This window comes from Hyla sarda, chromosome 6 (genome assembly GCF_029499605.1).
Source record: "Hyla sarda isolate aHylSar1 chromosome 6, aHylSar1.hap1, whole genome shotgun sequence".
Classification (NCBI taxonomy): Eukaryota; Metazoa; Chordata; class Amphibia; order Anura; family Hylidae; genus Hyla; species Hyla sarda.
In genome coordinates this window covers 110,695,761-110,708,114 of record NC_079194.1, presented here as the reverse complement: position 1 = coordinate 110,708,114, position 12,354 = coordinate 110,695,761, and the positions used below count along the sequence as shown (strand labels likewise).

At 44.6% G+C, this 12,354-nt stretch overlaps 1 protein-coding gene across 1 annotated transcript; it reads left to right on the top strand.

Moving 5' to 3' along the window:
* Positions 1-766: 766 nt before the first annotated feature.
* On the top strand, positions 767-9,089 carry TMA7 (translation machinery associated 7 homolog). The gene is made up of 4 exons (XM_056524671.1): positions 767-833; positions 2,658-2,713; positions 7,291-7,378; positions 8,867-9,089. The coding sequence occupies exons 1-4, from the start codon at positions 782-784 to the stop codon at positions 8,899-8,901; spliced, it is 231 nt and encodes a 76-aa protein (XP_056380646.1). The 5' UTR covers positions 767-781; the 3' UTR covers positions 8,902-9,089.
* The last annotated feature ends 3,265 nt before the right edge of the window (positions 9,090-12,354 follow it).

The window sequence follows — 12,354 nt, the reverse complement described above, 5'->3', positions numbered from 1 at the left end:
CCCATAGCGCTGTGGATCGCTCCCTGAGCGTTCACAGGGGACGGGGAGTAGAGCTGCGGGGGACGGGGAGTAGAGCTGCAGGGGACGGGGAGTAGAGCTGCGGGGGACGGGGAGGAGGGATGCGGGGGACGGGGAGGAGGGATGCGGGGGACGGGGAGTAGAGCTGCAGGGGACGGGGAGTAGAGCTGCGGGGGACGGGGAGTAGAGATGCGGGGGACGGGGAGTAGAGCTGCGGGCGTGGGGATCCTGATGACAGCGCCATCGGGCATAGGGCTCCCGATAGCGCTGTGGATCAACAGTAAATGTATATGTGCCAGCCGTATGAGCTGCGTACATGTGTGAACTTCTGTCGGGCCACAGAGGCCATTAGAGCTCCGTACAGCTTCAGCTATCACAGGGTGAGGAGATCCTCTCCCTGTGATAGCCAAACTGACACTGCTGTGCGCATCGATGCGTGACGTTTAAATATGTCACGTGACAAGAGAGAGCCAATAGGATGTGATGGAGGCGGACCATCTCATTCTATGGCAAATCTCATTCCACGGCAATGCACAGGCAGTCAGATAGTCGCCTCTTCCGGTGCAGCGCGGGGTCCTCGTCTACCAGTAGCCGCAGAGATGTCTGGAAGGGAAGGTTGGTGATTTTTTAAACTGTGTGCGGCGGGATCCGGAGCCATCCTGACCGGGGGAGCGGGAGGACATCACGACAGATACACCGGCCATGTTTATATTCTCCCTGCATTATTATGGGACGATTAGCTGTATGTCCCGACTAGAGGGGGATGTGGGACTACAAGTCCCAGCAGGGCATATATGTGAGGCTGACCACTCATGGTAATCGGGAGCCTGGTTGTCGGGTCGGATTCTAATCATAGTAATTTCTTTTGGTTTCAGGAAAGTTTCCCCTAGTGGATGCAAAATGAAAGATTTAAAATGAAACTTAAAAAATTTGGGGGTGAAACCAAAAATTTTGGAGGGGCTTGTACAGAAACTAAAACCGAAAATGACTTGTTTGCGTACTGTTATTTTATTTACCGTATTTTTCGCCATAAAAGATGCACAATTTTAAAGGAGGAAAATCTAGAAAAAAAAGATTCTGAACCAAATACAATGTAAAGTATAGGACATTGATCTACAACCTGCGGACCTCCAGATGTTGCAAAACTACAACACCCAGGATGCCCGGACAGCCGTTGGCTGTCCGGGCATGCTGGGAGTTGTAGTTTTGCAACATCTGGAGGTCTGCAGGTTGAAGACCACTGGTATAGGAGGTTATACTCATGTGTCCCCGCCCTCCATCGTTGTCGCCGCCCGGTATCCTCACTCTGTCACCGCCCGGTATCCTCACTCTGTCGCCGCCATCACGTCGCTATGCACGCCGCTCCTATTGGATGACAGGACGGCGTGCGCGACGACGTGATGATGACGGAGAGTGCCAGCCATGCAGGGATCCCGGCACGGAGCAGTCATTCACCGATCGGACACCAAGGAGGCAGGTAAGGTCCCTCCCGGTGTCCTGTAAGCTGTTCGGGATGCTGTGATTTCACTGTGGCGGTCCCGAATAACCAGCCCGACTGAGCAGCCGGGTCAGTTTCACTATCACTTCAGATGTGGCGGTCAGCTTTGGTCGCCGCGTCTCTAAGGGTTAATACAGGGCATCACCGCTATCAGTGATGTCCTGTATTAGCCGCGGGTCCCGGCCGTTGATGGCTGCAGGGACCGCCGCGATATGACAGGATTTTAATGTGTATTTGCCCTATAAGACGCACCAACTCCCCCCCCAGTTTTGGGGAAGAAAAAGTGTGTCTTATATGGTGAAAAATACAGCATTTAAAAAAAAAATTTTTATAAGGGTTTATTTTTTCCCAAATACATGGGGGATTCCTTAAAAAAAAAATATATATTTGCTGGTTAGTCCTTACAATGCAATACACAGGAGGAGGAGGAGGAGTAGGAGGAGGATATACAACATAGACAACTCCCAGCATGCTCTGAAAGCCCAATGCTCTGCAGCTGACCCAAAACTACTAGCTTTGGGTCAGCTACAGAGCATTGCACTGTCAGGGCATGTTGGGAGTTGTAGTTTTGGGTTAGCTGCAGAGCCATTGGCCGTGTCAGGGCATTCTGAGAGTTGCAGTTAGTTACTAACTACAGCTCCCAGCATTCGCTAACACATGGCTCTGCAGCTAACTCAAATCGAAACTACAAATCCCAGCATGTTGCACTATAACTTTTGCTATTCTACAATATAGTGCAACATACTGGGAGCTGTAGTTTTGGTTTGGGACAGCTGCAGAGCCATAGGCTGTGTCAGGGCATGCTGGGAGTGGTAGTTAGTTACTAACTACAAGTCCTAGCATGGCCTGACGTAAAATGCCAATAGCACCATTTTTGGTCAATGATTTTCGGTGGCCGAAACTTCGCTGTATCCCTAATGATTTCTTAGTGGTGCATTCTATGTCCCTTGGACCACCAGATGTTTTGAAACTACAACTCCCAGCATGCTCAGACAGCCAACAGTTGTGTCTAGCCATGCTGGGAATGGTAGTTTTGCAACATCTGGTGGCCCACAGTTTGGAGACCACTGTCATATTGAAATTATTAATGGCCATCCCATCCTTGTCTGTCTTCACTTGGTGACTGTTTTCTGTTTTCCAGGTGGTAAGAAGAAGCCCTTAAAGCAGCCAAAGAAATCATCCAAAGACCTAGACGAGGTAACTTCATGCATCAGAGAATGCCATGTATAAAGGGGTCCTCCATCTACATAAACAAGCTGGTGGTCATGTCAGGCAATGGTGTCCAAACTGTGGACTTCCAGCTTTTGCAAAATTAGAACTCTCAGCATGCTCGGACATCCATTACCTGTCCAGGCATGTTGAAGGTTGTAGTTTTGAAACAGCTGGAGGGCCACTGTATGGAGACCACTGGTCTAAGCTGCCATGTCCCTGCTCTCATTGCTGTGCCCTAAGTAGACCCTAGTAATCCGAGCCGGCCTGGATGCTATGAGTGCTCTGCCTGGTTGTTAGGCTAGGTCCACACTACTTGTGTGCTTCAATCTGATGTTTATGGATACTGTAGCAGAGGGCAAAGGATGTCATTTATCTCGGTGGCCTAAACGAAGTCACCAAGTGATGAACTATTTTATATTGTCTGGATAGTGCAGACCCCACTTTTGAGTCCACTTTAAATAGCGCATGCAGCCTAAATTGAAATGACTTGGTTTGGGCTGTTGAAATGAATGGCATCCACTGCCCTACAGTATACATTGGCATCCCATTTTCCCATTCAGTAGGATGCCAGTCAATACATCTGACGGAAGCTCTAACACAGTGTTGACCTAACCTTAAGGGGGTTATTCTGGATTAGAAAAACACCTTATTTTGAAGAAACAGCACCACCATTGTCGTAAGGTTGTTTGCGGTATTGCAGCTCAATTCCATTAAAGTAGATGGAGCCAAGTTGTAATACCAGACACAACCAGAGGAAAATTGTGGCACTTAGTTTTGTTTTCTAAATCCCTGGATAACCCTTTTAAGCAATCGTGTACATAAAAACTAGTGTCCTATATATGGAGGCTCACTTTCATTGATAACAGTGCTAGGCTGTGCCACCCATGGCCGATCAATCGTTGGTGGTCTAGCAGCTGTATCCCCAACTGTAGACTATGGGCTTGTTCACACTATGGAGCTTCCACTTGGAATTTCCAAAAGGATTCCGCTTTCAGTAGCCTCCCAATAATTTTATTGGATTTTCTGCTGCTCAGTTCACACATCGGAGGTTGCATAGCAGAACTTCTAATGAAGAATTGGTTTATGCCGTAAGAATCAACATGTCCATTCTTTCAGCTTAATCTGCCCAGAAAAGCCTGTTATTAAAGGGGTACTCCGTCCCCAAGACATCTTATCCCCTATCCAAAGGATAGGGGATAAGATGTCTGATTGCGGGGGGTCCTGCTGCTGGGACACCCGCAATCTAGCATGCAGCACCCACCTGTAATTGCTGCAGGAAGCGCTGGAAGCTCTGTGTTATGCCTCCCAACCACGGGGACGTAGTATCGTGACGCCCCGCCTCCTCAATGCAAGTCGCCCCCTCCCATAGACTTGCATTGAGGTGGCGGACCGTGACGTCACGATTAGGGATCGACCGATTATCGGTTTGGCCGATATTATCGGCGATAATCACGATTTTGGGCATTATCGGTATCGGCCCCCTCAATGAAAGTCTATGGGAGGGGGTGTGGCAGTTGTCACGCCCCCTCCCATAGACTTGTATTAAGGGTAAGGGTGTGACGTCGCCAGGGGGCCGTGGCTTCAGCGCTGCATCGTTACTAATCAGGCAAGGAGCGAAGCCATTTGGATAGTGGGTAAGATGTCTAGGGGTGGAGTACCCCTTTAATGTCACTGTCTTTTACGGATGCAATTCTTATCTGTGTGCATGCAGGGGCCCAGATTTATTAATCTGCCTGAAACCAAAGCGGTCTGGTTTTGCCCACAACAACCAATCACAGCTCGGCTTTCATATCTTTAAGGGTTTGTCCGGTGAAATTTTATATTTTTCTACTGTCCCCAGTTTTTTTTTTTTGCTCCCTAATAGCCTCCGGTATTGGGGCTCCCCCGTCTGCAAGCGTTGACTCTGCTTTTCCTGTTGCTGCAGATTGCAGCGTCTGCAGCCGTTGGAACTGGCAGTGCCGCTCGCAATCACTTGTTGTCAGGACAACGCTGTGGCCAGTGACAGGACATCCTGATCCTGGAGGCTACAAGAGAGCAGAGGTTTTTGTTTTATTAGGGTGCATTCACACGGGCGTATCTGTCAGCAGATCCGCAGCTGCGGATCCGCTGACAAAGGCCCCTAAAGTGCTGCCCTCTTTGTGCCTGCTAATAGCGGCAATCCGCCGCTACCAGCAGACACACTGTGAAGTGCGAGTCGCAGTGTATCCGCACATCGCGGCTGCTCCCCCGGCTCCCTGAGCTACACAGAGAGCGGCCGCGATGTGTGCGAGTACACTGCAGGGTAACTCGCACATCGCAGTGTGTCTGCTGGTAGCGGCGGATTGCTGCTATTAGCAGGCACAAAGAGGGCAGCACTTTAGGGGCCTTTGTCAGCGGATCCACAGCTGCGGATCCACTGACAAATGCGCCCGTGTGAATGCACCCTTAGACAGCCCGGGCACAGTCTTAAAAATTTCACCGCATGACCCGTTTACCGAGCTCGGGTTAAATAAATGCTGAGCTGTGGCTGGTTGGTGTGGCCAAAACCAGACAGTTTTTTTGGTTTCAGCCAAAATCTTTGTATTGTATTTATACTAGTTTAAATCCTGGTTCTCTATCATTCCTGCTATTAGAGCCAGGAGTCTACAGTGCTCAGCACATCGCTTATGTCTGTAGATTGTATAGTGCGGAGTCCACCTGTCATGTGAAACGTGAGTCCACCCCCCCATGTATTGTGGTCATGTAGACCCTGCATATGGTTCATATGGAACATAAAGTTCATTTATTGTGTTTAAAAAAAGAAAAAATTCAAAGTTCAGAAGATAAACCCTGTACAAGATTTTTGCTTGTTGGCATTTGAAAATTTGTTGCTTACATCCATAGGTTAAAGTAGTACTCCGCTGGAAAATAATTTTTTTTTTGTAAATCAACTGGTGCCAGAAAGTTACAGATTTGTTAATTACTTCTATTACAAATTCTTAATCCTTCTAGTACTAATTAACTGCTGTATACTACAGAGGAAGTTCTTTTTGGATTTCTTTTCAGTCACAATCACAGTGCTCTCTGCTGACATCTCTGTCCATTTTAGGAACTGTCCAGAGCAGCATATGTTTGCTATGGGGATTTTCTCATGCTCTGGACAGTTCCTGACACGGACAGAGGTGTCAGCAGAGAGCACTGTGGTCAGACAGAAAAGAAATCCAAAAAGAAAAGAACTTTCTCTGGAGCATACAGCAACTAATAAGTACTGGAAGGATTAAGATTTTTTAATTTATAAATCAGTTTAACTTTCTGGCACCAGTTGATTTAAAAAAAAATAGTTTTCCATCGGAGTACCCCTTTTTTTTAAGGACCAGGCCAATTTTATTTTTGCACGTTTTTTTCCTCCTCTCCTTCTAAAATCCATATCTCTTTTATATTTCAATCTACAGACCCATATAAGGGCTTGTTTTTTGCGTGACCAATTGTATTTTGTAATGAAACCTCTCATTTTACCATAAAATATACGGCAAACCCAAAAAATAATACAGTATTCGGAGGGTTTCATTTTCACACTGTACACTTTACGGTAAAAATGACATGTGTTCTTTATTCTGTGGGTCAATACGATTAAAATGATACCCATTATTATATACTTTTATATGTTTGTACCGCTTAAAAAAAATCTAAAACTTTTTGTACAAAATCAGTAATCCAAAATCTCCCTATTTTGACCACCTATAACGTTTTCATTTTTCCATATATAGGGCAGTATGAGGGCTCATTTTATGCGCTGTCATCTGTTCTTTTTATCGCTACCACATTTGCGTATATAAAACTTTTTGATAATTTTTTTATTTTTTGGGGAATAAAATGTGACAAAACAGCATTTTTGGACTTTTTTTTTAAAGAAAATTACGTTTATGCCGTTCACCGTACAGGATCATTAACATTAGATTTTGATTGTTTGGACATTTACGCACCTGGCGATACCAAATATGTTTATAAAAAAAAAAAGTTACGCTTTTTAAGGTAAAATGGAGAAAAACTGACAATTTTTATTGGGGAGGGGATTTTCACTATTTATTTTTTTTACTTTTTTATTTTTACATTTTTCACTTTTTTTTTTTTACACTTATGTCCCCATAGGGCAAGGGCATATGCATAGGGCATAGCACTGATCAGTATTATCGGTGATCTTCTGCTCAATCTCAGACCAGAGCAGGAAATGCCGGGAGACAGACAGAGGCAGCCATTACAGGTGATCGGATCCCCGCAGCAGCGCTGTGGGCGATCCGATCATCTATTTTAACATGCCGCAGGTGCCGTGCCGCAGGTGCCGTGATATGTACTGATCATGGCATCTGAGGGATGTCGGCTATTACTGGCGGGTCCCCAGCTGCTGCTAGCAGCCGGAACCTGCCGTGTATTAGGCGAGCACCATTCTGATGCTCGCGGTCATACACAGGACATAAATGTACGTCCGCACCAGGACGTACATTTACGTCTGTGGTCATTAAGGGGTTAAGGTAGATTGTTGTAAAACTTTTTATTTGACAATGCATGAACTTCCCATATAAATTCCTTATATTGTTACTGTTTAGGATGAAGTCGCATTTAAGCAAAAACAGAAGGAAGAGCAGAAGAAGCTGGACGAATTGAAAAGCAAAGCAGCGCAGAAGGGCCCTTTGAGTAAGTTCACACTTACATACTGTAGTGACATTTAAGTGTGTGTGGCTAAATAGTTACAGAAATATGTCCTAGGCCAGTGTTCCCTAACCAGTGAGCCTCCCGCTGTTGCAAAAAACTACAACTACTAGTGTGCTCGGACAGCCGAAGACTGTCAGAGCATACTGGTAGTTGTAGTTTTGCAACAGCGGGAGGCTCACTGGTGTAGGGAACACTGCCATAGTCACTAAGGAAAGTCTTTGCTGATGGGATCAAGTCCTAAGAGGGACTTTTATTTGCATGGGAGATAAGTTAGAGCCCGTGGTGTCAGGGCCCTTCTTTCCTGGTGTAAGGGTGGGCAAACATAGATTTCACAATTCTGATTGAAATTATGAAATAGTGCAGTTCTAGGTTTTTTTTGTTTTTTTTTATATCAACAGGTGCCAGAAAGTTAAACAGATTTGTAAATCACTTCTATTAAAAAATCTTAATCCTTCCAGTACTTTGTAGGGGTTGTATACTAAATAGAAATCCAAAAAAGAAATGCATTTCCTCTGATGTCATGACCACAGTGCTCTCTGCTGACCTCTGCTGTCCATTTTAGGAACTGTCCAGAGCAGGAGAAAATCCCCATAGCAAACATATGCTGCTCTGGACAGTTCCTAAAATGGACAGCAGAGAGCACTGTGGTCATGACATCAGAGGAAATGCATTTCTTTTTTGGATTTCTCTTTAGTACACAACCCCTAAAAAGTACTGGAAGGTTTAAGATTTTTTAATAGAAGTGATTTACAAATCTGTTTAACTTTCTGGCACCAGTTGATTAAAAAAAGTTTTTAAAGGAGTTATCCAACAGGATTTTTATTTTTTTCAGGACTTAGGCAGTTAACAGTGTATAAAAAAAGCAAACTTTCCCTTGCCTCCTGTGCTCCAGCAGTGGCTCCGGTGACCAGCTCCAGTCCTCCGCTGCGCTTCCCTTTCACATGACACCAGGAGTGTCAATATGCCCCTCAGCCAATTACTGGCCACGGCGATGTCCCACCTCAGCCAGTGATTGGCTGTGGGGCGGAAGAGATGTGCAGCTGGGGACTGGACCGGGTCACCGGAGCCACTGCTGGAGCACAGGAGGTAAGTGAAAGGTGTATATGTTATCCAGAGGGAGTGTGTTTTTATTTTTATATATTTTTTTATTTTATTTTTTGGACTTATGCAGTTAACAGTGCATAAAAAAAAAAAAATTATATATCCTTAAAAAAAAAAAAATTGGAATAAAAAAAACCTCCCCCTGGATAACCCCTTTAAACTTTTCTAAAGGTCCCCATTCACCTGAAAGTGTCAATAAATGTGTAATGATCTATGCTTTTCATGGGGGCCCATTGATGCCACTTTATGCCTGTACAGTAGCATACATCTCATCCCCTTATCGGAGTTGTATGTCTGTTTCGAGGCATGAACTATGTCCTCCCTCTAAAAAAATAGTAACAGCAATTTCATTTATTTTGTCTTCTAAAGCTGGAGGTGGAATAAAGAAGTCTGGAAAAAAGTGATCTCCTTGTTTACAAGACTGTTTCTTGATCGGAATCCTGAGGATCCACCAGGTGGAGCTGCTCTGCTCTGTGGAGCTCTTGTACGTTTTTGTGTACAATGTTAATAAAAGTTGTGTTTTTTTTTTTTTTTTTTTTAATGCAGTGACAACTGTGTCAGAACCACCATTAAAGAAACAATAAATGGGAAATGTCTCCTGTGATCTGTGCCATAAAAATAAGTGTAAATGGAATTATTATGGTGGAAACATCTTCTGTAGAAATTACAATTCTGGTCTGTGCAGAAATAATTAACCTGTCAATTCTTTCTATGGAAACCACTTGAAAATGCATGGCTGTCTATGAAGGCAGTGCATTTCCAAACTGTCCTAGCGCTGGCATTGTGTTGGTGCCTGCTGTTCCAATAAACATTCCACAAAAATATCCACTGTGTGAACATGGCTTTACTGTGGTCAGGATGTAGTTAAATAGAAAAAAATGTATTCTCTGGATAGGAGGTAAGTTTTTAAAACATACTCCCTAGCCACAGGTGACAGCTGGGAGCGCCGGATACAGCTGAGTACAGCTCTTGTGTAATGGAGGAGGTGTGTCGATCCCGCTTCGTGTACAAGAAGATTTGGGTGCCATTCTGGAGATTGTGGGGTATCCCAGCCATTGGAACACCTGTCTTCCCCCCCCCCCCCCCCCCCTCCCTGACGTGTATCAGTTTGTCAGTGATAGTGACATGTCAGGAGTTAGTATTGGTGCTGAGACCCCTACAATCGCAAGAATGAAGGGACATTCAGCTGCATGCACTCTGCCCTGTCATCGGGCTGTATATGGCTACAATAGAAGTCTGTGGGACTTCTAGTAATCAGAAATGTCTGAAGTCCCATAGAGTCTCTCCCACAACAAAGAAAAGCCTTGGCACAGCTAGCGTGTAACAGACGATCTCTGCAGCTCCTATAGCACATACAAACCACCTCTTCGGTGCTCCCATTATAAGAGCAAATGGGACTCCAACATAAATGAAATGGAGCTCTCACCCTGTCGGTAGCTTCTTAAAACACTTTCGTTCTTTCATCTGTATAACACACGTGCAGGGGAGCCGACAAGACCGTTGAATGTATAGGCGACAGTCCGTATTGCGCACGTAGTGCTTCGATAGGTCCTTACTTAGTTCACTGGAAGGTGTGCTTTTAAAACCACACGTAACCATTACCATGGAAACATAAACAATAGGGGGGGGCGGGTGGGCGGGCAATCGTGGTTTGGAGCAAAGAAGACTGATGATGATGAAGCTAGGAGGCATGAATGAAGCTACTCAGAAAATAAGCTTAGATCGCTACTGCGCAGTTACATTGAGAAAGGTATCCTTAATGAAAAAAATGAAGAAAAATTACTGCCAACGCATCCCATACCTGCTTATTGATACATGTTGCCCAAAATTCATAAGGGCTGGTGGTCGCCCAATCCTTGCGGGCATTGGATACCCAACTGAATTTTTATCCAGTTATGTGGACTGGTTAGTTTCCCCCTGTTACAGCATACTGTATATCCACCTATTTGCGTGACACGGGGGATCTAATGGCACTGGCGAGGTTTGCATGGCAGGATGATTATGCACTGGTTTCTATTGATGTTGAAAGCCTGTATACCCTCATCCCTTGGGATGCGGGTATACAGGCTTTAAGAAAGTTTCTCTCCTGCACAGACAAATCTGAATTTATCAATTTAGTTTCAGAAGCAGTATTATTTATCCTATCTAATAATGTGTTCCAATTTGACAGTGAGTGGTACAAACAAATGGGTACACCAATTTTTTGCTCTTTCGCTAATATTTTTTGGGGCGTTTTTGAGAGAGAGTTAATTTTTTTCCAACCAATAATCCTTTTAAGCAGTACATCAAAACAATCTGGAGATATATGGATGACATATTTGGCGTAGGGACACAGGTGCAGTTTGATGGTTTTGTTTTATATCTTAAAGGGGTACTCTGCTACTCAGCATTTGGAACAAACTGTTCTGAACGCTGGAGCCAGCGCCGGGAGCTCGTGACGTAATGCCCCCTCCCATAGACTTGCATTGAGGGGATGGGGCTATGACATCACAAGCTCCTGGCTCCAGCATTCGGAACAGTTTGTTGCAAATGCTGAGCAGCGGAGTATCCCTTTAACACCACCAATAACGTCAATATGTCATTCACATCTCATTTTGGAAAGACCTTTAGAATTTCTGGATCTAAAAAGTGACATAGTAGAAGGAAGACTGGTCATATCTAGGAATGCATTGCTTCACTACACTGTTGCAAAACTTCAACTTCTAGCATGCCCGGACAGCTGTTGGCTGTCTGGGCATGCTGGGAGTTGTAGTTTTGCAACAGCTGGAGGTACCCTGGTTGGGAAACACTGCTGCAGAGGGAGAGCAGCATACAGGAAGACTGGCAGAAGCAGAGTCCCAGCCAAGCTTCATGTGACATCATGCCTGCCGGGACCCGCCTCCTTCCACCTCTCAGAAAGACAGTGCTCCTGAGCTAATGAAGAGGGATGAAAAAAGGTATTTCCACAGCATTTTAAACCTCAATAAACTCAGGGATAGGCATAGTTAGAGTAAGGAACAGATGGGGAGGGGGATCAGGGAAAGTTTAGTTGATGACAGGTACTCTTTAAATATGTATTATAAGCAAGTTTCAGAGTTGGAGCAGAGGTTCATAAGTTGAGGTTATCCGGCGGATGTTGTGAAAAAAGCCAAAGAAATAACAGAAAAAGTCAAGCGTGAGGATTTATTAAAGAATAAACAAAACAAAAAAAAGAAAAATGATCGCATTATATTTTCGTTTACTAATGCGCCCATGAATACCATAATCAAAAAGGCAGTGCACCAAAACTGGTACATGTTACAGCAAGACGATGATCTTTCAGCAGTTACTGAGAAAAAACCTATTATTAGATACTAGAGATGAGCGAACTTACAGTAAATTCGATTCGTCACAAACTTCTCAGCTCGGCAGTTGATGACTTTTCCTGCATAAATTAGTTTAGCTTTCCGGTGCTCCTGTGGTCTGGAAAAGGTGGATACAGTCCTAGGAGACTCTTTCCTAGGACTGTATCCACCTTTTCCAGCCCACCGGAGCACCGGAAAGCTGAACTAATTTATGCAGGAAAAGTCATCAACTGCCGGGCTGAGAAGTTCGTGACGAATTGAATTTACTGTAAGTTTGCTCATCTCTATTAGATACAAAAGGAGCAACAATACATTAAAAAGAAAGCCAAAGAGAATTGCGCTAAGAAATAAGACTAGGGGGATATCTGATCAAAGTGAAGCAATTGATCACTTGTAGATCCAAGTTTGTCGTATATACCCTGTTCTGTAAATGCGATTACATTTACATCAACAGGACTATCCGCCCCCTCTTTCATCGTATTAGGGAACATATGAGATCTATCAGAACAGGGGTTGGAGCTACCAAACTTATCT

Bases quoted from the DNA above. Each gene is read 5' to 3' on its own strand.
- TMA7 (XM_056524671.1), top strand. From the start codon at position 782: ATGTGGGACTACAAGTCCCAGCAGGGCATATATGTGAGGCTGACCACT. The intron at 834-2,657 runs GTAATCGGGAGC...TCTGTTTTCCAG, and splicing joins TGTGAGGCTGACCACTCATG to GTGGTAAGAAGAAGCCCTTA. The intron at 7,379-8,866 runs GTAAGTTCACAC...TGTCTTCTAAAG, and splicing joins AGCGCAGAAGGGCCCTTTGA to CTGGAGGTGGAATAAAGAAG.